Source organism: Arvicola amphibius, chromosome 4 (genome assembly GCF_903992535.2).
Source record: "Arvicola amphibius chromosome 4, mArvAmp1.2, whole genome shotgun sequence".
Classification (NCBI taxonomy): Eukaryota; Metazoa; Chordata; class Mammalia; order Rodentia; family Cricetidae; genus Arvicola; species Arvicola amphibius.
In genome coordinates this window covers 148,184,057-148,211,883 of record NC_052050.1, presented here as the reverse complement: position 1 = coordinate 148,211,883, position 27,827 = coordinate 148,184,057, and the positions used below count along the sequence as shown (strand labels likewise).

Sequence of the window (27,827 nt, the reverse complement as noted above, 5' to 3'; positions counted from 1 at the left end):
TGACTACAGTACATAGTAAGCCTGGAGAAGAAGCAATCACTTAAAAACACCAAAACCCTTACATAGCAAAGGTTAAGAAATAAATTAGGACTCCTAGTGGGAAAAGCTGGGGTGGGAGGGTGGGGAGGTTGGGGGGCTGGGGCTGGCGTCATTCGCTTCTATCCTTGGGCTCCCGGTAGCTCCACTGGATGTAATCAAAAATGTCCTGCTCACTGTCCACAGGAAGGGGCTCCCCAGCAACTCCTGCAGGTGAGAGCAAAAAGAAACAGTTTGGGAAGTTAATTACCGCAGATTGCGAGCTGGTTCCCTTTCCAACACAGGGGAGAGGAACTTAGCCACTTGGAAGTTCCTGCCTGCCTGCCTCACTTTCTGATAGAAGCCTGCATGCGTGTTTTGTCACATGTTACCAGTATGACAGACCCTGGGTACCCCAACTGTGGCCAGGAAAGCCGCCCTAATTCATGATTTTCTCTCTCTCTCTCTCTCTCTCTCTCTCTCTCTCTCTCTCTCTCTCTCTCTCTCTCTCTCTCTCTCTCTCTCTCTCTCTCTCTCTCTCTCCTGGATCTCTATTGTACCCATCATAAACTATTTTTGAGTTTTTCTGCAACTCAGACTGTGGCTCTTAAGCTAGCTGTTAGGACATCACTTAGAAGTCAGGTGTGGCGGTACATGACTAGGTCAGCCTGGGCTGCAGAATCAAATTCAGATGCTTGAGTGCCCATGAAATTAGAAACCACGTTTAATGAGGACCCAAGTGAACTGTATGATGTTTATTTTATTTTAATTTTTATTTTTTGGTTTTTCGAGACAGGGTTTCTCTGCAGCTTTAGAGCCTGTCCTGGAGCTAGCTCTTGTAGACCAGGCTGGTCTTGAACTCACAGAGATCCGCCTGCCTCTGCCTCCTGAGTGCTGGGATTAAAGGCGTGCGCCACCACCGCCCAGCTGATGTTTAAATTGGAAAAGCATGCTCCAGTCTTCGTGAGACAGAAGTCCTGCTTTATGCAACACGTAGGGACAAAATGGCAAAGCTTCATTCTCCCCATTGACACTTCCAGTAAACTATGCAGCAGGTTGTGAAATCTTAAACAAGATCTCTATTGGTTTCATGTGCGGTGTAAACATGCGCATGTCTACATGTGGTATGTGTTGCCACAGGAGGTACACATGGAAGATAAAGGATTTCAGGGATCAATTCTTCTACCACATAGGTCCCAGGAATCAAATCTGCTGTGGGAAGGGCCCCTACCTGCCGGGCCATCTCACCTTACTCTTTAAATCTTAAAGCATGAAGTGAGAATAATTACCCAGGAATTATTTTGTAATTTTTGTTTTATTCTCCCCTGTGAAGGTGGGGTGGTGGGGCAGCACCTGGTCTTATTACATGCTAAGAACATGCTAAGAACATGCTCTGTCGCTGCCTCAGGCATCAGTTGTCAGCGACACTGGAAGAAATGACACCCAAGCTCTTCACAAGTCTCAGAGACAGCCAAACAGAACCTCGTCCGTCAGTGTGACCTTTTAATGAGCATACTAAGCTAGGAAGGGTTTCACCTTTCCTCCTGCTCTGCGGGGTCAAACCCAGGGCCTTGAGTGTGCAGGCAGGCACGGTACCAGTCAAGCTATGTCTATTCTCACAGAGCTGGAAATCACTTTCGCCTGTGCACCATCAACTGAGGCCTTAAAGACAGCTTTAATTCCCGCGGGATTAACATGGAAGAGCTACAGTTAAATGGCGGGACCACTAAAAAGTCTTCTAAGAAGCTTTATTATATTAAAATGCCTATTTTTTGGGAGGGGGCTCACGTAGCCTAGGCTGCCCTCAGACTTGCCGAGTAGCCCAGGCTGACCCAAGGCCAGCTGAGCACCTCTGGAAAGCACTTCCTCTGCTGAGGCAGTCAGGATACTCACCAGTGACCCCCAGGGGGCGGATGGTGTACTCATTGATCGTGAAGCCCTTTTCTAGGGCGTGCGCTCTCATATTCTTATTAAAGATGTCGCTCCCAGTGAAGTAGAGAACACCGCAGTAATACTGATCTTTGGGGATCAACCTTAGGGGAAAGAATTTTAACCACATATTTCAAGTTTAGCCAAGGTTTTCCAAAATCAGTAAAATCAGAATACCTAAAGTAAGTCTACGTGGTCTCATATCCTAAGAAAGCAGGTCATTAAGTTGCAACTGGTCACTCGGCTGCTACCAGCTGCTGCTTTTGTTAACTTCCACTACTCAACTAAAGCGGGCTTGCCCCTAACCTTCCCCTAACCTCCTGGGTCACCTGGGGTTCCAGAATGGGGGACCCTCAAATAGTGCAGGTCATCCTTCTGTCAAGGGCAAATTACTCGTGAGGCTGAGGCTGCACTCACGAAGTGACCATCTCTCAAGAACACAGGGACCAGTTTGCAGGACAGAGCAGACAGTGCGGGGTCTGGGGTCACCCTTTCCAGAGCTGCCCACTGCACGCCTCACCTTAGCTCTGCTCTAAGTCTTCCCTCTTAAGTCGGGGATGTCAGCAGCTGTTATCTGTCCTTCCCAGTGCAGACCCATGGAACCCATCTCTGAGCTTCTTACCAATTCTTGTCTTTATCTGACGTATGAGGACAGGCAAGTCCGGCCTCCAGAGCCCAGGCTTTTGCCTCCAAGCTCCAGCTACACACGCAGTGAGGAACGCACGAGTGGAAAGGTGCCCCGCTCACGACAGCACGGCAGACCACGGCATGTCTACATGTGCTATGTGCTATGGCTGCTGCTCTACTGAGGGGCAAATCTGGAGAAACTGACACCTGGGGACATTCACCATCTGTGCGCAGCTCAGCCAACCCCATATTCATAGAAATTTATCATCCCCACATGTCTGCAGCCTCAAGGACAGGAGTGGAAAGGATTCAGCAAACACAATTTGAATCATACCTGATATCAATTCTTCTGTGTGGATACTCCTTTCCATCATCTTTACTGGGAAGCTGGCACACACCCTACATGGATATTTTAGACAATGTTTAGATGGCGTACACACTCCAGGCTTATTTCTCATCAAACGTTAAAGGTGAAGCGGCGGCGCGAGGCCTCTGAGCACTTTCATCGTAGCAGCTCTAAGCTCTGCATGGAGACCAGGGGCGTCCTGTGCAGGCGCTGCGCTGCTCTGCGCTGCTCTACGCTGTGTGTGGCTTTTGGACGCCTTGCCCAGGGTGACTCCGTGTTATAGCCGCATTTGGCTCCATGCTGAGTACAAATGCAGAGGTGGCACAGCTGTGCTCCGCTGTGCACTGAGAGACCACCCACCTGCCCAGCACCACCTGCGAGGGACAGACCAAAAACTCCTGCAGGTGAAAAGTGTCATTTGTAAACCTATCAAAGGAGACTGGAAAACTTAATCAACCTGAAGCCCCCATTTAAAAGGAACATTGAACACTGTGCAGTCCAGAGTCCCAGGGACTTGTTGCGTCTCTACTGGGCATGTGTTGATCACTGAAGGAAGTGAGGACAGGACCTCAGACAGGGTAGGATAGGGTACTGAGTCTTAGGAATGTGCTGAGAGCTCCTCACATGGAAAAGGAGGAGGCAGGGGAGAAGGAAGAGTAATGGGGTGGGTTGTGACGAGTTTCTAAGTGGAAGGATGGCTGGGCCTAGAGAAGCCAGAGGTTGAGCGGGAACTGGAGTGTGTGTGATGGGAAGGTCATTAAGGATGTCATCTAAGGGCTAAGTTTAGGGGAGACGGACACTACTGTAGGAGGACCTAGAAAGGTACATGTGATGTCTTTTCACAGTGTGGGATCCTGCTAACAGCCATGAACATTTGGATGTACAGTAGAGACTGACTGTAGGATGCAGGAGCTCACTGTGCCATGAGGCACCCAGAGCTCTTAACCTGGGGTGGTTGTAAGAGACTGCTTTCGTTACAAAGGGGAAAAAAGCTTTTTTGGTTTTGTTTGTTTTTTAATTGTGAGGATCAAATTGAGAAGATCACTGAGGAGACATCAGTGTGTCAGGAGTAGAAGTGTGACGCACTCACAAGGGCAGTGTTCTCCCAGAAGGTGTCCCTTGAAGGCAACAGACCTGCTGTTGTCAGGAGTGACACCCAGTTTCACTGCACTGACTCAATGGATGTATGCTCTAGCATGGATGTCCCCAAGAATGGAGTCCATGTGACTCTCAGGTAAAACCTAGTTTCATTCTAGAATCAAAGCTGACCAGTTGGTCAGAAAAAGTTTTACAAACCAAAACTGTCTGTGTCTTTGTTAGAAGGGATTTATTTTCCTGAAGAAAGCAAAAACTTGGCTACTTTTAGGTCTCTCAGATCAGGAATTCTGGCTAGGAGGGGAAAGGGCAGGCACGGAGACTGCCAGCACTCGCACGTGTGGTCTTGGGTGTGCCGCCGCCGCTGCTTGTACCACGCATGGAGAGTGAGGTGGCTCATAGAGGGAGAAAAATGGTCTTTTACCCACGTAGACTACCGTGGGATGACTGCCTTTTTCCATTGCCTTCAGGTCCCCTACCAGAGTATAGCCTTGGCCAGAGCCCTTCATTTCCATGAGAGCCTGACAGGAACTCCCTAGCTCGTACTTTGCGGAGTCACAGCCTTTGGATCTCACTGGAGAGGCTTCTCAGCCAGATCCCGTTGGTTGTCAGTGGTCCAGGCAGCTGGCCACAGCACCAGAGTGAAGACGAGCCAAAGAGGAAAGGGTGACATCAGGGCCACCAAAATGTCACGCTGGGTACTGTAGTGACCAGCCTGAGTTATAGAGGTAAACATGTTTACGAGTCCGGGACAGTTTGTTTCCATTCAAGTGACAGTACAAGATATTTTGACTTCTCTGAGGACATGAAAGGGTTTTTTTTTAGGCACTTGGCATGAAACCAAAATCTATGCAATCTAAGAATTTTACAGCAACACAGGAATTCTTCAACATTAGCACATCAGAAAATAAAACTAGCTTTGAGGAAAAGAGCAAAAGCAGTTGAAACCCATTTCTACAACAGACGACAAGCCTGTGAATCCAGGCACCTTAGCTGCCACTGAGCACCTCGTGATAATTCCAGCTGGAAACTTGCTGATGCCAGGGAAGGTATGTTTCATATTATGAAGATGAGTGTTTCATTAAGCTTCCAGCTAGAAGAACAGTTAAGGAAAATACCCACTTTAGATCAGACTTTTCTGTCTTGCTGAGACAGCATGACTTTTAGTAACACATAAGCTTGTACGTTAGATCCACGTGTTGTTAGAATATGACAGGAGGCACTTGTAATTGACGTATGGTGGTGTGGGGCTGGAGATGGCTCAGCACTGTTCTTCCAGAGGACCTGAGTTCAATTCCCAGCACCTATATTAGGTGGCTCACAATTTACCTATGACTCCAACTCCACGGGGCCCAACACCTCTAGCCTCTCTGTGCCTGTACACAACACAAAAATATCTTTTGTTAATTTTAAAGTGATATAGTGAAGTGTGGTCGAGTTGTCCAATGCAGTTCCACTGGAGAGCACTGACTTCCCCTTTCCCTGCAAAGAGCTCCTCTCCTGGGGGTGGGGCTTTGTGCCTGTCCACTCCCCCTTCTCTGTGCTGGGATGTGTATGGTCTGAACCCGTGCAGATATCGTGTGTGCTGTCACATTCTCTGTGAGTTCATGTATGTTATATGTTATATCTGGAAGACATGTTTTTATGTTTTAAATGTTTCTTAATGTAAATTACATTCTGGGTGAAAATCAAACTAAAGATTTAGAGAATGATCCTTATGCAAACCCTATTTCTATTTACTTTAAACTATTTTATTTATTGTGGTATGTGTGTGTATACAAGCACACTGGTGGGGGAGTATGGAAGCCAGAGGAGAACTTTTGGGAGCCGGTTCTCCGCACACCTTTACGTGGATTCCAGGAATCAAACTCAGATCATAGGCTTTCAGAGCAAGCACCTCTGACTGCTGTACCTAGGTATGTACATGTGACTGGTCCCCAAACCCTACTTTCAATGCCATATCACATGTGCATATACTTCTGGACACAGTAAGTTCTCAAAATCTGACACATTTAAGATCCTTGTTTTCAAGTAGTTTATAGTTAACTGACAAGCACGTTTTAATATATTTCTCAAAGTTCTTTAGAAAATACTGTGGCTAACTTAAGCAATACATGGTCATAGCCCATTAAAATCACCATAGTTAATGACACATTGTGTTGTGGTTAAATATACGTAGCAAAAAAGTTCTTAGGCCTGGGGACTTTACACTCTGTGCAGCCACCACCCGTGTCTACATACAGTGTTTCGATTGTCATCTCTCCTAAACTATGTAACTAAACAAGGCTTCTCCTCTCCTGGGCTCGAAACCAAATCACCGTTCTGTCTTTCTCAGTCATCATCCTGTGCTTCAGCTAACATCCCTGTCAGATCCCAGTGTCAGGCTCTTACAAAGTTTAGAATGCTCGTGCTCAAAAGGAATGCTTTCCTTTCAGTCATGTGACATGGGAAAAATGCAGCACGGAGAAAAAGAGACCACACGAAGTAAACAGCGTAAAGATAAGTCAAGAAAACACAGCAAGAATATTGGACCTAGATTTCCATTAGCATTCCTGTTTTCTTATTCAGAGATATACACCTGTTTCTAGTATATTTGCTATAGCTTGCTTTTTTTTTTTCCCCCAATAAGGTCTCACATTGTAGCCTGGTGTGGCCTGTAATTCACTATGTAGCCTACGCAGGACTTGAACTCATGTCAATCTTCCTGCCTCAGCCTGAGTACTGGGTTAACATCTCGATCCAAAGTCCACCGAATTTTGACAGCTCAGCATGGTGAATCTTAGAAATCTTTCTCCCAGTGTCCCTTCTACCTACTCCTTGCGCATGGTTCTTCTCCAGTGTGTCCTATGATAAACCTGGATTCCCTTTCTCCCCCCACTGCTGGAACAGATTACTAATAGGCAATTCTGGCCTCTCTCAAAAATCTTCTGAGAGAATATGAAATCACTTACTATTTTAAGAAAGTACTGCGTGCCAGTCATTATGAATATTTTTAAAGAGCAAATTCTGCATAATATTTATTTTGAAGATTCAAATTATTGACAAAGAGTTTACAAGAAAAATCCTGATATTACTTTTACCAAGCTCTCAGAGTTATGCTATTTGTTTTTTATTCTTGTTTTGAGGCAGCATCTCTCTAGGTATGGAGCCCTGGCTGTCCTGGAGCTTTCTATGTAGACCAGGCTGGCCTCAAACTCACAGGTATCTTCCTGCCTCTGCCTCCGGAGTGCAGAATTAGAGGCGTGCAGCTCCACACCCTGTAGCTGTCTGTGATGGTAACAGAAAACTACAAGTCACAGATAAATTTGAACACTTACCATGAACTTTGTTTCGCCCTTTGACAGAGTGTCTGTAATGAAATGGACTTTCTGTAACTGCTCCACAACACGATGTAACAGCTTCGGCTGTATAGTTACAGTCAAGAAATAAAAAAGAATACTGTTACAACAAGAAAACTTTCTTTGGTGTTGGAGACTTAACCCAGGGCCTTAATCTCTGCCACTAAGCCATGTCCCCAAGTCCCTAATCTGTTTCTGTTTTTCCTTTTCTTTTCTTCCTTTATTTGAGAAGGTCTATCAAGTCTGTGTTAGAAATATGTAGACCAGCTGGGCAGTGGTGATACATGCCTTTAATCCCAGCACTTAGAAGGCAGAGACAGGTGGATCTCTGTGAGTTCTAGGCCAGCCTGGTCTACAGAGTGAGTTCCAGGACAGCCATCTATACACAAAGAAACACTGCCTCAAAATAAGTAAGTAAATAAATAAATTAAGGAAGGAAGAAAGAGAGAAAGAAAAAGAAATACATATATCAAGATAATCTGGCTGCTGTACCATCATGGCTGTTTTATGTTGTGCTAGGGATCAAGGCCCCTTTGAATTCTACAAATTCAAACATTCTACCTACCAAGTTCCATCCGCAGTCCATGCTGTTTCTTTTAAAAAGATATTATTTGGAGTTGGAAAGATGGCTCAGTGGTTAAGAACACTTGTCGTTCCTCCAGAGAACCCCAGTTAAATTTCTAGCATTCATATCACGTGGTTTACGACTGTCTGTCACTACAGTTCTAGGGGATCCAACACCCCTGGTCTCTGAGGGCACCTATGCACGTATATACACATAATTACAGACATCAGTCTCCAAAATTACTTATTTATATGTGTGAGTACCAACGCATGCACGCTGCAGTGTTAATACCAGGGAAGAGCACTTCAGAGCTGTTGTCTCCTTTCATTCTATTGGGGGCTCTTGGCTCTGCTCAGCGTTTTTTAGGATAGGTGGCCTGCAATCTTCTGCTGATTGTTCTGTCTCTACTGTCCATCTTCCCATGGGAGTGCGGGGCTTCCAGATGCATGCCCCAGCCACATCTGGCTTTTAAAGGGTGTTTTAGGCATTCAGCTCAGGCTGTCAGGCCTATGCCATCTTCCAGGGCCCTGTTCCGAATGTGGAGTACATTTGCCCTCTAGTAGAAAACTCACCAAATTGAACTCTTTTGCTTTTTCTTTCTTTTCTTTTCCTTCTTTCTCTTGGAGGCAAGATCTTGCTACACAACCCTGATGGGTCTGGAGCTAACACTGAACTCAGGATGAACTTCTTGCCTCTACCTCCAAATGCTGGAACTATAAGCAGATGTCACCAACTCTGACCATCAAATGAAATAATCTTTGTTTCTTAGAAACCACTTATGCTTCCAATGATAATAATCATAATCTGGTTTCACAAAATCAAAGAATTAGCTCTATTTTTAAAAAGCACAATATTCTAAAATTTAATGTATTTGCCTTTATACATTTTTCAATGAGTAAAGTTTCACAACGGTTTATTTGCATTTATTTATCTAGTGTGTACATGTGTACACACATGCCACTGTACACATGTGGTGCTCAGAGAACAACTTGAGAGAATTGGTTTTCTCCCCCAACCATGTGGGATCCAGGAATTGAACTCAAGCAGTCAAATTTGGTGTCAATCATCTTTACCTGCTGAGCTATTTCTCTGGCCCTACTGTAACAGAAAAAATAGATTTCATGCTAAGTATTTCTGAAATCAACAGTAAATAATTCTGAAAATATCTTAAATTTCATCTTGTTCAAATGTAAGGATATGCTCAAGAAACTGTGAATCTTTCTTTCTAACTCATTTTGCCGCTCACAGAACTCGATCAGTTTAAGGGACAATCAGGTGACAGTTAGTGGACACCAGTGTACCCACTGAGAAGGACAGGGACCCTTCCATTGCAGGAACCTCCAGTGTCCCAGCTTATGCAACATCAGAGACGGGGGTGTGGGGGTGGGGTGGGGGGGCAGATTCTGTACTACAGGACCAGCGGCTCACAGTAAGTGTGGTAAAGAATAAACAGGTGTTCACATCTCAAGAGTGGAATCCCGGCCCAGGCCTACTCGCTATGTAGGAGCTCCTCCACCCTAGTTCTTTGCTTTACACAGTGTGGAGAGCATTAGCAGACTCTGCCCCAGTGACTCATTCATTCACTCACCCACTTATGTGTATTTAATAGTAACTGCTTACATATATGATATTTCATAGAAAAATTAAACTTAAGGGTTAGGGTTACACTTAGTGGTAGAGCCCTTGCTTAGCATGAAGGAGGCCCCAAGTTCAATCCCCAGCACCATCAACAAGCATGGTGAAAATATCAACTATCAATTAGGAAATGATACTCCCTCACTGTAAGATGGATCACATCTGCTTAGATATTCTGAGGTACCTGTTTGCTTGACTCTGAGGTGAAGTTTGGGTGGGTCAGAAGAACATCCATGTCTCCGCTGGACTCTGCCCCTATGATAACAAAGAACAAAGACCTACTAACTAGGCCAAGCTAGAATGAAATAGAAGACACACATACACAGGCCTTACTTCCAACTCATATCTACTCAGGTGTACTGACAGAAACAACAGAATATGGGATAAACAATAGTTTTACATATTTCCATTCATGAATAAGCAGACTTAACTAATACTATGGGTTTTAGTCCACAAAGTGACACAAATTACATATTTTTAATTCACATTGTCACATATACTAGCGACTTTACCATCCAGTCACGAATAACTCAAGACTATGAAGTATGTTACCTCGTCTGAAACTGCCACAGACTGTAGCAATGTATTCGGGATCCACTCTTTTAACTTCGCCAAGTACAATATCCTAACAGGAGAAAAGCTAGGTCAGTGCTCCAAAACCAGCAGGCACCCACACGCAAATGGAGAACACATAAGGAGCCGTACTTGCATCTGCAGCATCTCTTCACGAGGAATTCTTTTTTCAAAGTCCTCAAAATATCTAGGAAGACAGAGCAAGTGGAGAGAGATTTCTGTATAATTTTAATTTCTTTAAAAATTGCCCCCATATAAACATAGAAGCAGATCATACTCAGATATCAAGACTAGAATTCACTGAAAAGAAAGCCAGGGCAGGTGTGGAGAAGGCCTCTATTCCTGTCTATTCTATCAGTTTAAGTCCTGAACAGAATCATTTGTAAATTTCAGACTTTGCAATCACACAGCAGGAGTGAAGAAATGGGGCTGAGAACGCAACTTAGTTGGTAGACTTTTTGCTTAGTATGCACAAAGCCCTGGTTCAGACCTGAGTTCCCAGGTCTGCATGAACTAGGTGTGGTGGCACATGCCTGCAATTACAGCATTTTAGGAGGTAGTCATTGCTCTCTGGCTTGTTACAAAGCAATTTCAAGGCCAGTTCAGAAGACACGAGATCCAGTCTAAACAAAGCTAAACAAACAACACAAACTACAGTAATTATATATAAATTATTGCTTCATGCTTCCAAAGTAGACTACTCTCTGCTGGTAAGATAAAGGTTTAAAGGTCAAAGTACCTAAAAACTAAAAACATGACTAAGGCTCTGATGTGCTCCTGCCCTGAGGGTAGCTAGATGCTAAAGAATCTATGTGTGGTTTTATGTACTTTCTAAATAATGATAACACACAGCATCAAAAAGTTAGAATGTATTTTGAATGTTTACAACATGTAAAAGATAAATGTTTAGGATATGGGTATATTTACCCTGATTTAAAATATTATACAATGTAAACATGTAACAAAAGATGTTGTAACAAAATGTTATGCAATATACACATGTAATAAAACATGATATCCCATAAGTATGTGCAACTTTTGTTTTTAGCCCCATAAATATGTGCAATTTTTTTGGTCAGTTTAACGTCTTGATTTTTTTCTTTTCTTTTTTTTTTTTAAAAACAAAATCTTTATTCATTTTACATACCAACCCCAGTCCTCTCTCCCTCCCTGTAATTTTGTTTTTATACATCAGTTGAAAGTTATACCAATAGTTTTCAAAATTTTTGTATTTTAAATGGTATCCCACAACATGGATGAACCTAAGACAATAAGATGCTGAGTGAATAAGTCAGTCATGAAAGACTGGTGTGAACCACCCAGAACAGGAAAAGTTGTAGAGGTAGAAAGACTACTGGTTCCAGAGCTTGGAGAGAAGTGTGTGAGGGTCAAATGGGGAAGAACATACTAGGCTCCTTTAGGGTAAGAAAGACGTCCTAAAACTGACTGGAATAGCGCTTGCACAACCCTGTAAATATATTAAAAGTTATCCAACTGTGTACTTTACACAGGTTTACTGCATAACATATAAACTGTATCTGAGGAAGGCCAATAGGATGGTATTTTAGCTTGAAATAGTGTCTACACACATGCCTAAGAATGACTGTGCATGTGTCCAGAACAGTTCTGGGTTCCCAGGCTCTTCAAAATACCTCAAAAATCCCCTAACTCTCAGGTTCTCCATAGAACTACACAAATGCAAGGAATCCAAAGGCATCAACAAGAAAAAATGCAATTTGGAACAAATCAAAATTATAAATCACCAGAGACATAAACACAGTGCTAGTATACTAACACTGTAAGCAACACCTGCTACACAAAACCATTATGATGCTGACATACTACACTTTCATTCGTATTTGAAATCTTTCTTATATTCATGTAAACATGCCTAGTGTTCTTCTCAGACTGTGAGTAAGCTCCTGAAGAGTGGTTACCTGAGCTGGATGCAGCTCTAATGCTTGCAATCTCAGGTCTGGGTAGTCTGAGGCAAGGGAACCCCAAGTCTGAGACCAGCCTGGGACACAAATAACAACTCCCCCCCCCCACACACACACAGAGCCACACCTCACCACTTGACAATTTTTCCCTAGACCCGGCTTTGCATGATGTAAACAGGAAGTGAACACCCACAGGCTATCTGATGCACTCAGATCTCAGCTCTCCATATTTAAAAGGAAGCTCCCCAATTAGAGTTGAGAGAATGAAAGGAATTCTCAAAGTAAAAAAGAAAAAAGCTAGAATATAATAATAAAATATATGAACATAAGCAAAAACTTTACAAGACTTTGCAACAAATTTTAGCATTTCTGAATAGAAAAATGGTTGACTTTAGCTACATCTAAAGATTATGACAGAATGTCTACACATGAATATGTAATATCTGTTGAAAAAAGAGGCTAGGAATTCGAAAGAGAGCAAGGTGAGGTTTGTGTGAAGGAGGGAGGAAAGGAAATGGAGAAATGCTAATATCTTATAATCTCAAAAAGTAAAATACAATGTCTCTGAAAGTTTTTACATCTCAAGTATCAAAATTAGCTATCTTACTTTAGCCCAATTCGTTGATGATGGTTCAATTTATCTTCATTTTTCCTGAGATCTGAACAGAAGATAAAGTTGAGGTGCTTAGTTTGAATACATTTTAGAAAAGATATTAAACCTCATTACCTTTTCTACAAAGAACTACGCTAAAGAAAAAGATATTGAAATGGTTTTCAAAACATGATGGAAAAACCCCACAGACACTAAGAACTAAACCCCACAGACACGGAGAACTAAACCCCACGGACACTGAGAACTAAACCCCACAGACACTGAGAACTAAACCCCACGGACACGGAGAACTAAACCCCACGGACACGGAGAACTAAACCCCACGGACACTGAGAACTAAACCCCACAGACACTGAGAACTAAACCCCACAGACACTGAGAACTAAACCCCACAGACACTGAGAACTAAACCCCATAGACACTGAGAACTAGTGATAACACTTTTCAAATCAATGCTGCAAACAGCTGGTTTTAAGATCATTTTTTATGTAATACGTCAAAATTTCAACTTGAAATTCATGAAAGAATATACAAAGCAAACAAGGGATAAGAGGCAATCTTACTGGCTATAGTTAAAACATGGCAAATAGATCTAACATTGCTTACTATAGCAGCAACAGTAACCACAGTTTCTTAAGGTTTATAATTGACTTTTTTTTTTTTTTTTTTTTGAGACTGAGTCTCATAATTAGTTCTGGCTAGCCTTGAACTCAGAGATCAGCCTGCCTTTGCCTTTCCAAGAGTTAGGTTTAAAGTCCGGTCTACACTCAGTCTTCTTAAACGTGCTGGCTCCCTTATTCAGCTAGCACTGAGATGAATTTGTGAAGACACGTGCTAAAACTCCTAAAGGAGAGAGGGGCATTATCTTTATCTTTTACTCAGCAAATGCTGTCATATTAATGTAAATGGCATGAATGTAGTAGCAGCTCTTGTTAGAGAAAGTTTCAAATATAATTTGTTTAATCACTAGTATATTGATACATAAGTTCCCTCGGAAGAAATGGAGAATATTTATGACACATGAACATATACTACCTCCCAGAGAAAATACTTCCAAATATATCTGACATGCAATGGAAAGGATTACAAGTCTGTACACAGTCACCATTATATTACACATCACATGTGAATTATGAAATATAAAAACTAGGAGATTCTAGACTTTACTAGGTGGATAACTTTGTCCAACGCACAAGTTCTTGATCCTTTTGAACAATCATCTCACTGACTGACAAACAGTTTATGTTACAAGCGAAAAAGTACAAAATCCTCCTGAGACATACAGGCAGTTTATTTTCTGACTATTTGGCTCACAAGTAGTATCACTAACATAAAATTCCCACAAGTATGTTACCATCCTTAAGTGTTTACTACTCACCAAACACTCTAAGGGCTTTTACCTTGTTATGATGTCGAACCTATGAGTCAGAAACACCTACCACATGGTCCAGAAACGGAAGAACTAATTCACTCACTGAATTGATGTATCAGAAGTGGCATTCAAACCTCCATCAGTTTCCAAAATCTGTCCACCTAACCTATCTGCATAGCTTAAAAGTAGCCAAACCCACAAATATTTCATCCCGTGCTAAGGGTGGCACAGTAAACATCCCACAGGTGTGCTAATGATCCACTCGTACTCTCAGGAAAGCACGAGGAGATAAGTTACATTTAAAGGATGCTTACATTAGGCTAGAAAAATGTACTGAATTGTCTGGTTTAGGCTCTAATCCCCCCCTTTTGAAAGCAAACATTCCTCCAACAGCACTATGCATCTCCAAAAGAAACACTGTCAACATATAAAATCTAGCTTTTAGTCTAAGATGTCACTGTCTAAACACTGTTTAGAAGCAAGCAATTTAGAACTTCTAAAAATTGTCAAATAATCACTACTTAGTTGTCTTTAAGCTGAGAAGTCTGTCACGTGCTGTTACCAAGAAGCTAACTTTCAAAGCAGGGATGTTTCCCCTTCCCCTGGTCCCTCCATTTCAGACCAAAGCACATGCATCTCAAAGAGTCCTTCAAGGCCCTCTTAACTCTGTGACAAGGGGCAAAACAGCCTGAGAGTAAGAATACAGCCCTGATAGGCAGATCGCTGCTAACACAGGTCACTGTCCCTTATCCCTGACATAAAAGCACCTGCAGTGGGAGCGAGAAGCTGGAGGTTCAGCCATGGGAAGCTCATCCATGCAGAAAAGGCTCCCCCAGGAACTCCAACTGACTGCTTCAACTTCTTCAGCAGACTCTGCGGCTACTGTGAGGCACCAATCTGATGATGTCATTTGTTGCTTGCTAGATTTGTTCTTTTACTCAGAAGACTCCCTAGACGGGACACTGTTCTCTTCAGGACTCTCTCTGCTGGGGACTTCACCTGGCTGCCTTAAAAGGGCTTCTCCAGCTGATTTGGGCTACATGTGCTAAGCTGGGGTTGGATAATGTTTTATCTATCTGCTACTTATCGTTTTTCTTTGGCTTGCTATTATATTTGCTGATTCAAAACACAGATATGGCTTTAGAACTCATTTTCCAGCTCGTACAGCACAAAGCAACTTCCCACTTGTCTCAGATTTTTGTCGCAAACCTAAAAAAGCCTAAGACAAGAAGGTGGATGTCACCCTAGCTCTGCTCTCTACTGTGCGGTGATGACCAATTCCTTTATTTGCATTTGTTGACCGAGAATGGGACTTTCCAGGTGACCTTGTTGGAGATTGGAATTGGACTTAGTGACGTGTGTGATACTTACCGTCTAATGTTTTAATTCCTTCATCTACAAACTTCCTTGCAGCAGATGGCCTACAACAACAAAACACCATCTCAATATCAACAAAACTCAAGGTCTTTATGATAATCAATTATGCCTTTTATTGTCAGGTACAGAGCTATTATTAAGGTAAACAAGACTTGCTAAATGCTACACGGTTTCTTTGCTAATGTTCATCTTACCCAAAGACTTTTGGATCTTATGTCAATTGATGGACAACCATGATCTTGAACATAAAAAGATACCAAAGCAGCCAGCTATCATAATGGTCACACAAAAATATGTGGGCCCTTGAACACTCATTAACTCAACTGAGTCCCACACACACTGCTGGAAACACTGCGTAAACAAGACAAATAACAGCGCCAACATTTACCCACTTGTATGCCAGCAGGTAGATATAAATATAAACAAGAAAAATGTCAGGCAGATGAACACAGCATGACGTGACAGAGCAGAGCATCTCAATGTAGACTGGATAGGAAGTCCAGACTCTGAGACGCTGAGCTGACACATGGATGACAAAAAGCCAGACGTTTGGGAGAGCAAAGGGAAAAAACTCAGATGAAGAAACAATTCATGAGAGCCCCACAGGTAAGCATGAGCTTGGCTTGCTCAAGAAGGAAATTAGTACAGCCGAATGACACAGGATGATTCGAAATACCAGCAACCACTACGCAGGGGTCGCCCGCGATAGCACTCCATAAACCATGGTGGTAAGTTTGGGTCTTCCTGTGAGCACAATGAATAGCTTTTAGAAACGAGGAAAAGCCAGCCATAAAACCTATTTTAGGTTTATAGATTATCACCGCAATAACTGGGCTCACCAATAAAGTGATGTGTTATGGTAAACTATTTAGCTGGCAGTGGCAACAGGAGCAACACCTCTATCTCCCAACCCTCTTACACTGTGTCAAGTTTTGGTATTATAAAGTAAGAGAAAAGAAAAGGAGAAATGTGCACGTGCGCACACACGTATCAAGCACACTGGTCTGGAAGACTCTGCAAACATCGCACGTGGTGCAGAAACTGACACTGGCGTTAGGAGGCACTGTGACGAAGACGACAGAACTGAACAGCGAGCCAGAAAACAGTTTTTAACTCTGGCTTTGCAAAAGCTGCTTACTTCCTATGTGTGTTCCAGTTTTCTTTCCTGAAAAAGAAGGTAACATACCAAATGTTCCCTAAATTACCTTCAAATAGACATTTTTAAAGTAGCCTCAGATCTCTGAGGAGTCACGCTGATTTTCAGTTTATTATGAACTTGAATAAAGGTCAGTTAATGAGGCAATTATTACACAGCTAAAGGATGTCTTGATTCACAAGGATGAAAGAATAAAGTACCACAGGCCTAATATTCCATGCTAAGCTTTCATGTGTTCAGTGTTCAAGAAGTTCTCTTTGTTGCTAGCCCCAAATTAATTTTAAGATGAAACCCTTAAGATAAACATGCAGCAGACACAGTCTACATTAAAAAGACTCAGAAGCAAGTGCTGGGTTGGGGGAAGAAAGCACTGTCTGGGAACCAGGCTGGTTCGGGAAGGTGCCAACAGCACCTGCCCCGGGTGGGCTGACAGAACAGCAGCTCGAGGACCAGCTGCAGGTCCCTGCGTTCTGCAAGGACGAACTGAATGGGCAAAGGCCGAAGGCAGGTGGAGAAGTGCAAGTTCTGAAGGAAGAAGCATGTACTTGAGTTTGGGTGATATCATAGTAAGACTGATCTACAGCTCTGACTGCTTAGGAATGAGTTCTTACCCAATGCCAGTAACCCGAGTCAGGAAATTGATGGACGAACTTGTATCATCCTGACGAATCTTTAAGAAAAACAATCTATTACTGGCTTAGCAATGCTCTGTGAACTGAAATGATCTTATTGGAAATACACCAAGATGCAAAAAGCAACGCACAAAATCATTGCATTTGCAGAAAACACATGTGACCTGAGTAGCTTGTGGGTGACAACAGAGTAGCAAAGACATCTCATCTCTAATTTATTCAACACACAGTATTTGGTTTTGGTTTTATACATGTGTTGTAGAATGATAAGATCTAGTGAATTACAAACGCTACCTTGCGTAGTTACTTTTGTACTGTGAACATTTAATACCCACTGCACTTTCAGTTTTCAATTTTCTAATACTTTTAAAAGGACTAGTCATAAAAGACAAAAAAATATATCATAAAAACAAACAAAAACCATTAAAAATGCTCAGAAGAATTCAGGCATAGACTGAATAAATGAGTGATAATGCTTCTTTTCATCAAGACATATCACTTTGAATGGTACAATGAGAGGCAACTCTACTAGACAGTCTCTCAAGGGCCACATACGCTAATGGGAGAAGAGGTTCTTTTTTCTTTTGAGACAGTCTTACCATGCTGCCCAGGCCGGTCTCAAACTCGTAAGATCAAGATCCCTTCTTTGCCTCAGCCTGCCCACCAGTCCTGCCGGTGCCACAGGCATGCTCCACCAGTCCTGCCCACCGAGTGTTTCAGAAGCAACACTTGGGCATTTTTAAAACAGGATGTTTAACGCCAATTATCACTTTTGCTTCTGGGTCTCACTAAGGTGAATTACGTCAATTATTCTGGTCCGTGCCATAAGGGGGGATACTGTGATCAAACAAAGAATTAAATTAAAATGTTACCTTTTCAAGTTTACGCAGTTTTCCAGTTGCCAAAAATTCATCGATCTTTTCAGCAATTTTTGTTCCTACTCCCGGCTATACAGAAAATTAAAAATAAAGAAGTCATAAAAATATAACATCTAACAAATTACTAAAAGATAATGCTGAGGAGTAAGGAGCAAGGGGTTGTTGGACAATTTTGAAGCAGAAGGTATGGAAAAGTAGTCATTGGGAAGAAACTCCCCAGAATAAATTGCTTAAAAGACTGACAGAGAAAGACTAGTAAACAACTCTCAATGACTCTTGTTTATATAGAATTGACTTCTGGGGGCGGGAAATGCAGGTTGGTGGGAAAGTGGTTGCTTGGCTCATGAGAGGACCTGGACGTGCTCCGAGTACCACACAAGCACCCTACTTTTACTATGAAAAACTGGGAAAACAGGGCTGGCAAGACGGCTCTGTGGATAAGGGCACCTGCTGTCAAGACGGCTCTGTGGGTAAGGGCACTTGCTGTCAAGCCTGACGACCTGAGCTTAACCCGTGGAACCCACATGGTGGAAGAAGGGAACAAGTTGTCCTCCGACCTCCACGTGTGCACCGCTGCACACATATTCACACACACAACCAAATAAACTAATGCAAACAATTTTTTTTAAAAAAGAGAGGGAAATGTGAAAATAAAGTTACATACAGTGTTAAGATTGCTTATTAATCTCATGGCCCTGAAAATTAAGTGGGGGGAAAAATCACCTGTATGCCCATCCTTTAACATTCATTTGTACTATTTATTTAACTGAGACTCTCCTAGAATAGGGTTGCTCATGGTACCATTATAATTTTGTCAAATATTTGAAAACCAATCTAAGGTTCACAAGTAGGATATTTGTTAAATAAATTCATAAAATGAACTAATATACAGCCACAAAACTGCAGTATTTATTGGTAAAATAAATCTGTTTAAGTGTATTAAGAGAAAGTAGATATATTGGGTCTAGAGAGATGGTTCAACAGCTAAGAGCATTTACTGCTGTTGCAGAAGATCAGGTTCAGTTCCCAGTACCTACAGAGTGGCTCACAACTGTAAGTAACTTTAGTTCCAGGGACTCCTATGTCCTTTTCTGGCCTCCATAGGCTCCTGTATGCACATGGTGCACATAAACCCACATAACTACATACACATAACAAAATTTTCTTTTTAATTAAAAAAAAAAGCTGGATAGTGGTGGTACACACCTTCAACTCCAGCACTTAGGAGGCAGAGGCAGAGGCAGGCCAATCTGAGTTTGTGGTCAGCCTGGTCTACAGGGAGTGTTTCAGGACAGCCAGGGCTACAGAGAAACCCTATCTTGAAAAACCATCACCACCACCAACAAAAAAGCAAATACACTATTAAAACACAGAATACCAGGTCTCACCCTAGAGTTTCTGATTTGCTATGTCTTAGGTAGGTAGAAAGACCAGCAACCTGCACGACTACGTTGCCACAGAGCACTGAGGCTACTGCTCTAGGACTCCCCCAGTGAGAACCACATCCAGACTGACACATCCACGAGGTCTTGCTAGTATTACACTAGTCACATGACAATTTAACTGTAATTGAGACTTTGTGCTCTTCAGCTCCAGTAACCGCATTTCAAGAATTCAAGGGCCAGAGGAGGCTCATGGTTGCCATACTAGACAGCAGTCATCTCAAACGTTAACCATGAAATAATAAAGATCCCGTCTTTTTACTGCATTTCCCCAGTGCTTATGCATGTACTTGCTCAAGGTTAAGAACTAATGAATTCTTGTTACTTATTAGCTCCATTAGGACAAAGTCTTTGAAGTGAACATCCTGGTCAAAATACACACATTTCATGGAGCCACCTTTAATGCCAGTTCTGCCAAGGCTGAAGCAGGGGATCTTTGGGAGTTCCAGGCCAGTCAAGGCTACATGAGATCTTGTCTCAAAAATGGGGGGAAAAGATATATACACTCTGTCAAGTGATGCATCAGAAAGACTGTACCTTAAGCAGTAAACACTTCTGTCCACATGTCATATCACACTTGGTAATCTGATAGGCACAACATCGCATCTTGTCTCAATCTAACTTTATTAATGAAGTTTTGTGATTACTGGTGAGAGTGTAAACACACACAACACAATGTGCACGTAGAGGTCAGAGGGCAAACTGCTAGAGTCCCTTCTCTCCTTCTACTATGTGGTCCCAAGGACTAAATTCAGGTTCAGCAGGCTTGGCAGCAAGCACCTTTATCTACTGATCCATCTGGCCAGCCCTGTTTAAACCTTCAGTATGCACAATAATATGGCATGACTCAGTTTCTTGCTTTCTCCCCCGCACTCCCCAAAACTCAGAGTTCACTACCGAGTTCTGACTGACCTGGAGCTCACTATGTAGACCAAACTGGTCTTGGGTTCATTAAGATTGGCCTGCGCCTGTGTCCTGTGTGCTGGGATTAAAGGCATGTGCCATAACGTCTGCCCCTACATCCACCTTTTTATGTTCTGTATTTATTTGATAATTTATAAAAGCCTCAAAAACTACTGAGAGCATATTAAACTTCTGAAAGGAACACTTACCAAGAAGTGTAAAAAAGATTTAGGAAGATTAGATATAAGAAATTACTCAGGCTTCTCATTTTCTAAACTGGGTAGTAAAAAGAAATTGTTATCAGACAGTAATGAAATAATTTTACTCAGTAGCATACTGGCCACCAGCAATTCAGAGCCTGGCTATTTCTATACCTAACATGACAGAATAAAAGGCAAACAACTCAATTTGGAAATCTCAGATTTCTAGAATTATTCAGAAGCATCCACAGGAGCCAGACAGCAGATAGATCTGAGATTGCTAGATAGCAGATAGATCTGAGATTGCTAGATAAAATCATAAGAAATAATAGTATTTTTATGTTAAGTTCAGTCATAAAAGTTTTAGATTATTTTTATTGCTTTGGAGGCTATATTCAGATTGGAATAACCTATATCATGTTTTCAAGAATCATTATAAAAATCACTGGGCTATTTGCAACAATGACCTACAAAGATTTGTCAGTGGTGATAAATGGACAAAAGGAAACAGGAGTGACTGTTTAGATTTACATCAAAACAGAGACAAAGAACAAGAACTAAAGTCTAGTGCATTTATAACATGGTTGCTTACTGTATTTAGAAAAGATCTCCTGATGCTGAAAACAGCTTACAGCACAAAGGATTTAAAACCCACACACTGGAGCATTGTTACTGAGTAACAAATTCAAGGTTAAGATGTGACATGTGACTGCTGTGAAGTTTCTCATTCAGCTATAAGAGCATTTACGGTAACACCGAACAACGAAAATATAAGGACAGAGATGGTTCATAATCCCAAGGCTCTTGCGAGAACGTCAAGGACAACCACATCACAGTAGCTCAAGTCCAGAGAGCTTTGTGAAACATAAATAAACGATGGGGAGAGGCAACACTCTCAGTACCCGAACCATTCAAAGATCATGTCAGCTTGGCCTCGTCAACAAAAGAGAACAGCTTACTTTTGAGGCTTGGATGAGAAAGAACATCAATAGGCAGATGCCCCGGATATTCTCCATGAGATCACAAATCACCAAGACATGTGGCTCTCTAGGAACCATGACACTACTGGCTTCACAGAAATTAGAGAACAGTGCTACCCTAACACAGGGTGTTGTTGGCTGGCTGGTGAGTTCTACTAGAGAGTACTAACCCACACAAATTCCTGGGAATCACAGGATGGCTGAGGGACTCCGAGAACTAGACTAACAGCATTCCCTGTGACCACGGTCGTCTGAAGGACTCACATTTAAGGTGAGCTTCAGCTTGAGAATGAGTGTGTGTATGTATGGCAAAGTACAGAAAGGAAACAGACTGCATAATGTCTTCTTTCCAAATAAAAGTATTTGAGCTCAGAAAAACCAGGAGCAGTGAAATTGGTCTGTGGTGGTCAAAGGCACTTCAGATGTTTACACGTATGAACTCTTCAACTACATACTCATTAAGCTTACCAATTTCTTAGCTTCTGCTCCACTCTTGATTTTGTGTGGGTACTTTGCTATAACAGATGCTGCTTTTCTATACAAAAAAAGGGGGGGGGGGAGAAAAAAAAGAAAAATGATTGAAAATCCAGCAAACAATTTTTTTTTCTTAACTGAAATAAATACACAAATACCCATTTTTTAAAAAAACAAATATAGCTGGTTTTCTACTATGTAAAAACTTAAAACTTAATCACTGGATGTTCAAAGACTTGTGAGAAAAGGATCTGGGGAAGAAGATGGAGGCTACGCGTGGGCTGACAACATGGACCGCCATGGCTGACCTGGCTACAGCCGCTCGTGAGTGCCAGGTGTGCCAACAGCAGAGACCAACACTGAGCCCCAGACACGGCACCATTTCCTAGAGTGATCTGCCACAGACCTGGTGGCGGGCTGACTACACTGGACCACTCCTTCATGGAAAAGACAACACTTTGCCTTACTGGAGTAGATACTTGTTAAGTTTACAAATTTGCCTTTCCTGAACGCAATGCTTCTGCCAAAACTACCATCCATGGGCTTACAGAATGCTTTATCACAGTATTCCACACAGCATTGCCTCTGTGACAGTGGGCCCACATCCACGGAATCCACTGGTCTTACCGTGTTCCCTACCATCCTGAAGCAGCTGGCCTGACAGCAAGACAGAATGGCGATTTGAAGACACAGTTACAGCATCAATTAGATGGCAGCAGCCTGAAGGCTCTCCAGAAGGTGGTGTAAGCTTTGAATCAGCATCCACCATATGGTTCAGATTCAGAAAGCATCCTCAGCCAATGCTGCTGGGAGAGCTGGATGTCCACAAGCAGCAGAAGGAAAACAGATGCAACTATCACCCCGAACAAAACTAACTCCAAATAGAGCAAAGACCTAAGCCTGAAGTCGGAAACCCTAAAACTTCTAGAAGAAAACATAGGCAGTCCCCTCCAGGATAAACGTGTAGGAAAGGAATTTCTGAGTAAGAATCCATCTGAAGCCGGGCGGTGGTGGCGCACGCCTTTAATCCCAGTACTCGGGAGGCAGAGGCAGGCGGATCTCTGTGAGTTCGAGACCAGCCTGGTCTACAAGAGCTAGTTCCAGGACAGGCTCCAAAGCCGCAGAGAAACCCTGTCTCGAAAAACCAAAAAAAAAAAAAAGAATCCATCTGAACAAGAATTAAGGCCAACAGCTGACAAGTGGGACTTCATAAAACTAAAACTTCTGTGCAGCTAAAGAAACAATCAGGTGAAGAGGAAGCCATGGAATGGGAGAGAATCTTTGCCAGCTATACATCTGACAGAGGATTAATACAAACAAAAAAAGAAAAAAAAAGAAATAATAATAATACTAATAAACCAACCTAATGAACACAACAAAACAAACCAATAAGTTATTCAAAAAATGGGCCAGGGATCTGAACAGAGAGCTCAAACAAAGATAAAAATGGCTAAGAAATATCTCAAAAATGTTCATTATCTCGAGAAATTAGGAAAATAAAAAACAACTTTGAAATTTCATCTTAACCCAGTCAGAATGGCAAAGGTCAACAAAACAACCAACAACAAATGCTGGAGAAAGTGAGGGGAGACGGGAACCTTGCTCACTGTTGGTGGAACTGCAAACTGGTGCAGCCACTCAGGGAAGTAACCTGGAAATTTCTCAAAAAGCTAAAAAGGAACCTACCATATGACCCAGCTACACCACTCCTCGGTACATGCCAAAGAACACTTCCCCAGTCATGTTCACTGCTGCTCTATTTACAATAGCAAGGGAACGGAAGCAACCTAAATGTTCTTCAGTGAACAAATAATGAAATTGTAGAATGCTATTCAGCTACAAAAATGATTAGCTGGATGTGGTGGCACACACCTTTAATCCTAGCACTTGGGAGGCAGACACAGGAGGATCTCTGTGAGTTTGAGGCCAGCCTGGTCTACATAATGAGTTCCAGCACAGTCAAAGGTATATAGAGAGAGACCCTGCCTAAAACAACAACAACAAAACAAACAACAAAATAAAATAAAAATGAAACCACTAACTTTTCAAGTAAATGGATGTAACTAGAAAAGGTCATACTGAGTAACCCAGACCCAGAAAGGTAACTATCACATGTCGTTTCTCACTGGAGGCTCCTAGCTCCAAAGCTTCAGATGTGAGTGCACACCCTGGAGTAACTACAAACCAGGAGGACAGAGGCTTTGGGGAGCAGTAGGAGGGGAAGAGCAAGGCGTAAGTGATGACAGGTGAGGAGCGAGAGAAAGGTGGGGCTCGAATTAGTGGGGAGAGAAATACAGAAGGAGGATAAAATAACAGCGCATGTCTGAAAGTGCCATAAGGAATCGTATTATTAATATGTTTCTAAAAAACACCCACAATAAATGTAAGTCTGTGCATAAATATACACACATAGTTTAAAATCTGGGCAGACAATACCCCCTCCAAGTGCCAAAACACACCTAACAAAAACCCAAGGCCAGGCACGAGAAGCTCTCTTTTGAGTTTTTGGCCAGGGCTGTCCTAGAGACTCCCCAAACATACAGGCTATTGCTATTGCCTTTGGCGGCACCCCAGAGGTAGAAGGAAAGTCCCTATTGCTGAAGACACCATGCACTTCAGACACAGGCCTCTGAGCTGGAACTAACGTGAATGTCCCTTCTCTGAAGACTAGCTTTCCTGGTCCCAGAAGGCAACCAGGCAAGCTCCCCACACAGCTATGACACCTACAAACCACAACGACTACCTGCATGGCAGGACAACCCTAAGGGTGCAGCAGAGACACACATATCTTAGTGCTAACCAGCAGCTCTCTAATTGGACGTAAGAGTCACTCATCAAGAGGGAAACCATGCCTGGTACTGGAAACATAGTCAACTACCCAGGGCTAGCGAAGACCCTACAACCACCACCTTCCTAAAGCAGCATAATTCCCACCTATACCCACATCCTTATGTTCATCCTTATACCCACAGCTAAGTGTAGTCTTTTCCCCTCTCTTTGCAATAGACAGAGACCATTAGAAAAAAAAACACAACCAATTAAAATGCAGAGTTATGGAGCCAAGTCCTAATGGATTTGCCAACAAAACAACTCCTAAACCCAAGGCTCAGGGAATGTTGTGGATTTGCCAACAAAACAACTCCTAAACCCAAGGTTCAGGGAACGTTGTGGAAGAGGAAATGGAGAGACTGGGAGAGCAGGAGGATCAGGAAGTTTGCTATGAGATTTATTGCATAATAATATCAGGAGCTACACCCATAAAGTCTCACTAACATGACTGCCTAAACATGAGCTGAAAAAGGATGAAAATAATAGACACGCCAATGTGGCCAAGACCTCAGCCCTACACAGGAAATGAAGGAACGTTGAGAGCAGAGAAATAGTCTTCCCCGGAGAAGAGTACACCAATCGGTTATTCAAGACCAAATGGTCAGCCCTAAAACCATACATACAAATAACATTATATAGACCGAATAGGTTATATTTATGTATTTAGAAATATATATGTATATACAAATATGTACAGTTATAACAATAATTAATAAAGAAGGAGGCCATGGATTTGAAAGAGATCAGGTTTACCTATGGAAGGCTTTGGAGGGAGAAAAGGGAAAGAGAAATGATGTAATTATAATCTCAAAAGTAAAATGAATAGCAAATATAATAATAATAAAGAATGACTCTAGAGTAAATTCAGGCATGGGGTAGACTATTAGAGCACAATAATTGTAAGGTGGTAAAAGAGCTAGCTTGGGAAAATGAAGATGGTTTGTTTTGAAAGCCAAGGGCTTTGGGCATGTTTATAGGCTAAGTAGCTGACATGGGAGAAGTAGATGACTGGGGATACAGGCTAGGCACCTCACAGGGTGCCTGCTGAGGTCTGTGGTGATGGCAATGCTTTTCAGAAGGTGACAGGATCAGTCATAGTCCAAACAGAACAAAACGTGATTTCTTGAACCACAGCTATTTCTTTTTTGTTTTGTTTTGTTTGAGACAGTGTTTTCCCGCGTAGCCCTGGCTGTCCTGGAACTAGCTCTGTAGACCGAGACGGCCTCGAACTCAGAGATCCGACTGCCTCTGCCTCCCTAGTGCTAGCCACAACTATTCCATAAGACAGATCTCATCTGCTGCTGTTCATTGTTTTAAAGACACATTGTATGTCCAGTCATTGAAGATAAAGGTGAGAACATACGTATCAGACTATATCTACTTTCAGTCCAAATTGCAAACTCACTTGAAGTAACTCTATAAGGCTCAGTCAAAATTCTGTACATGTTAAACAAAGTTGCCATTCGGTTTTTCCTTTTTTAAACCCTCCCTCTGATCGTCCAAAAAGTCCCCTGGACACCCGTCCCCCCATCCCGGCTAAATGACTACCTCAACCAGCAGCCCGAGCTAACAACCTACCTGTACGCGTTGTACTTGTGGATTGCCTGGCTCACGTTCTTCTCAAAGTTTGCGAGTTCTAGAAAAGACAACAAAGAGCTCGAGTAAACAGGCGCACAGCCGGGAACGGCGGTCCCGGGAAGGGGATGTGGGTGGGTTCTTCCCGGGACGGACGTGGCTGGCACGGACGCTGAGGCTGCGACCAGGGAGACAGCAGCGAGGCCCGGCTGAGGAGAGGCACTGGAGGGCGGCCCGGGACTCACCCACGAGCATGTCTGTGATGCCGCCGTTGAGGGTCTCCTGCGGCGCCTTGCGTTTGCTCATGGCGCCGGGAACCCGCACCTGGGAGCCACCGGTGGGACAATGGCGGCTCCTGACAGAGCGCAGCGCGGTGACGTCACGCGCCAGGCGCCGGGGCGGGGCGGGGCTTAGCGGGCGCCCGGGCAGAAGCTGGGAATCCGTCGGCGGCGGGAGTGGGGAGGTCAGAGTTAGCCTTTTAGTGGGTTAACCTGAGATCAAATCTGCTCTCCGGCCACGAGAGCGGTCCGCTTTAGAGCCGGAGGTGCAGAAGGCGGTGGACGTCGGCCGCTGTGGGCAACAACCGTGGAAGGCGTGGCCTGTACTTTATGTGTGGAGTACCAGCACCAGGTCGGCTGTCAGGATCCAAGAGATGCTCTGTGCTCTTGGGCACCGGGTAAAACAGGGAATGAAATATGCCAACCAAAACTTGGTCAACCAATGGCTGGAGATGTTTTTTGTCTTATTAAATACCCATGCATTTTGTGGGAGGCGCTAAAGTTACGAAAAGACCACAGGAAGTGTCTGACCTGGATGATCAGCAACGGAACCCTCGTACTGTACAGCTTATATGCGAAAACCTTACAATTTGCTAGAATTGAAATATAGCACCTGCGCTATATTTGTAAGTGTACCTCATGGGGTTCATAGTAACTGCAATTGCAGCGAGTGATTTGAGCACAAAGTTAAAATTGTTATGGTACATACTTGTGTAAGTAAGTCTGAAAAGAGAAGGAAAGGAAAATTAAAATCAATTGTCCTCTAGCTTAGCCATTATTAGCATTTTGGAACATACACTTTTATTTTCTGCCCCAATCCTAACTTTAAAATTTCCATAATTGTTGTTGTGGCTTGTTTAGTTTTAGTTTTTATTTTGTCCTAAGATGGGATGTCTCTATGGAGTCCAGACTGCAACTATGTAGCTCACTCAGGTTGGCCTCGAACTCACAGAAATCCCCCTGCCTCAGTCTCGTGGATGCTGGGATAAGTATGCACCACCAGGCCCATCAACTCATCATTATTATTTTCATAATACAGAAATGCTTTAGATAAA

The 27,827-nt window shown here is 42.9% G+C and overlaps 1 protein-coding gene across 1 annotated transcript; it reads right to left on the bottom strand.

Annotated features, from left to right (window-relative positions):
• Positions 1-100: 100 nt before the first annotated feature.
• Polb (DNA polymerase beta) lies at positions 101-27,407 on the bottom strand. Its single transcript, XM_038325989.1, has 14 exons — positions 26,740-27,407; positions 26,498-26,555; positions 22,085-22,151; positions 18,086-18,160; positions 17,193-17,251; positions 15,420-15,469; positions 12,671-12,722; positions 10,256-10,310; positions 10,103-10,175; positions 9,735-9,805; positions 7,330-7,416; positions 2,906-2,970; positions 1,909-2,048; positions 101-243 (listed from the first exon to the last, which is right to left on the bottom strand). The coding sequence occupies exons 1-14, from the start codon at positions 26,798-26,800 to the stop codon at positions 149-151; spliced, it is 1,008 nt and encodes a 335-aa protein (XP_038181917.1). The 5' UTR covers positions 26,801-27,407; the 3' UTR covers positions 101-148.
• Positions 27,408-27,827: the final 420 nt, after the last annotated feature.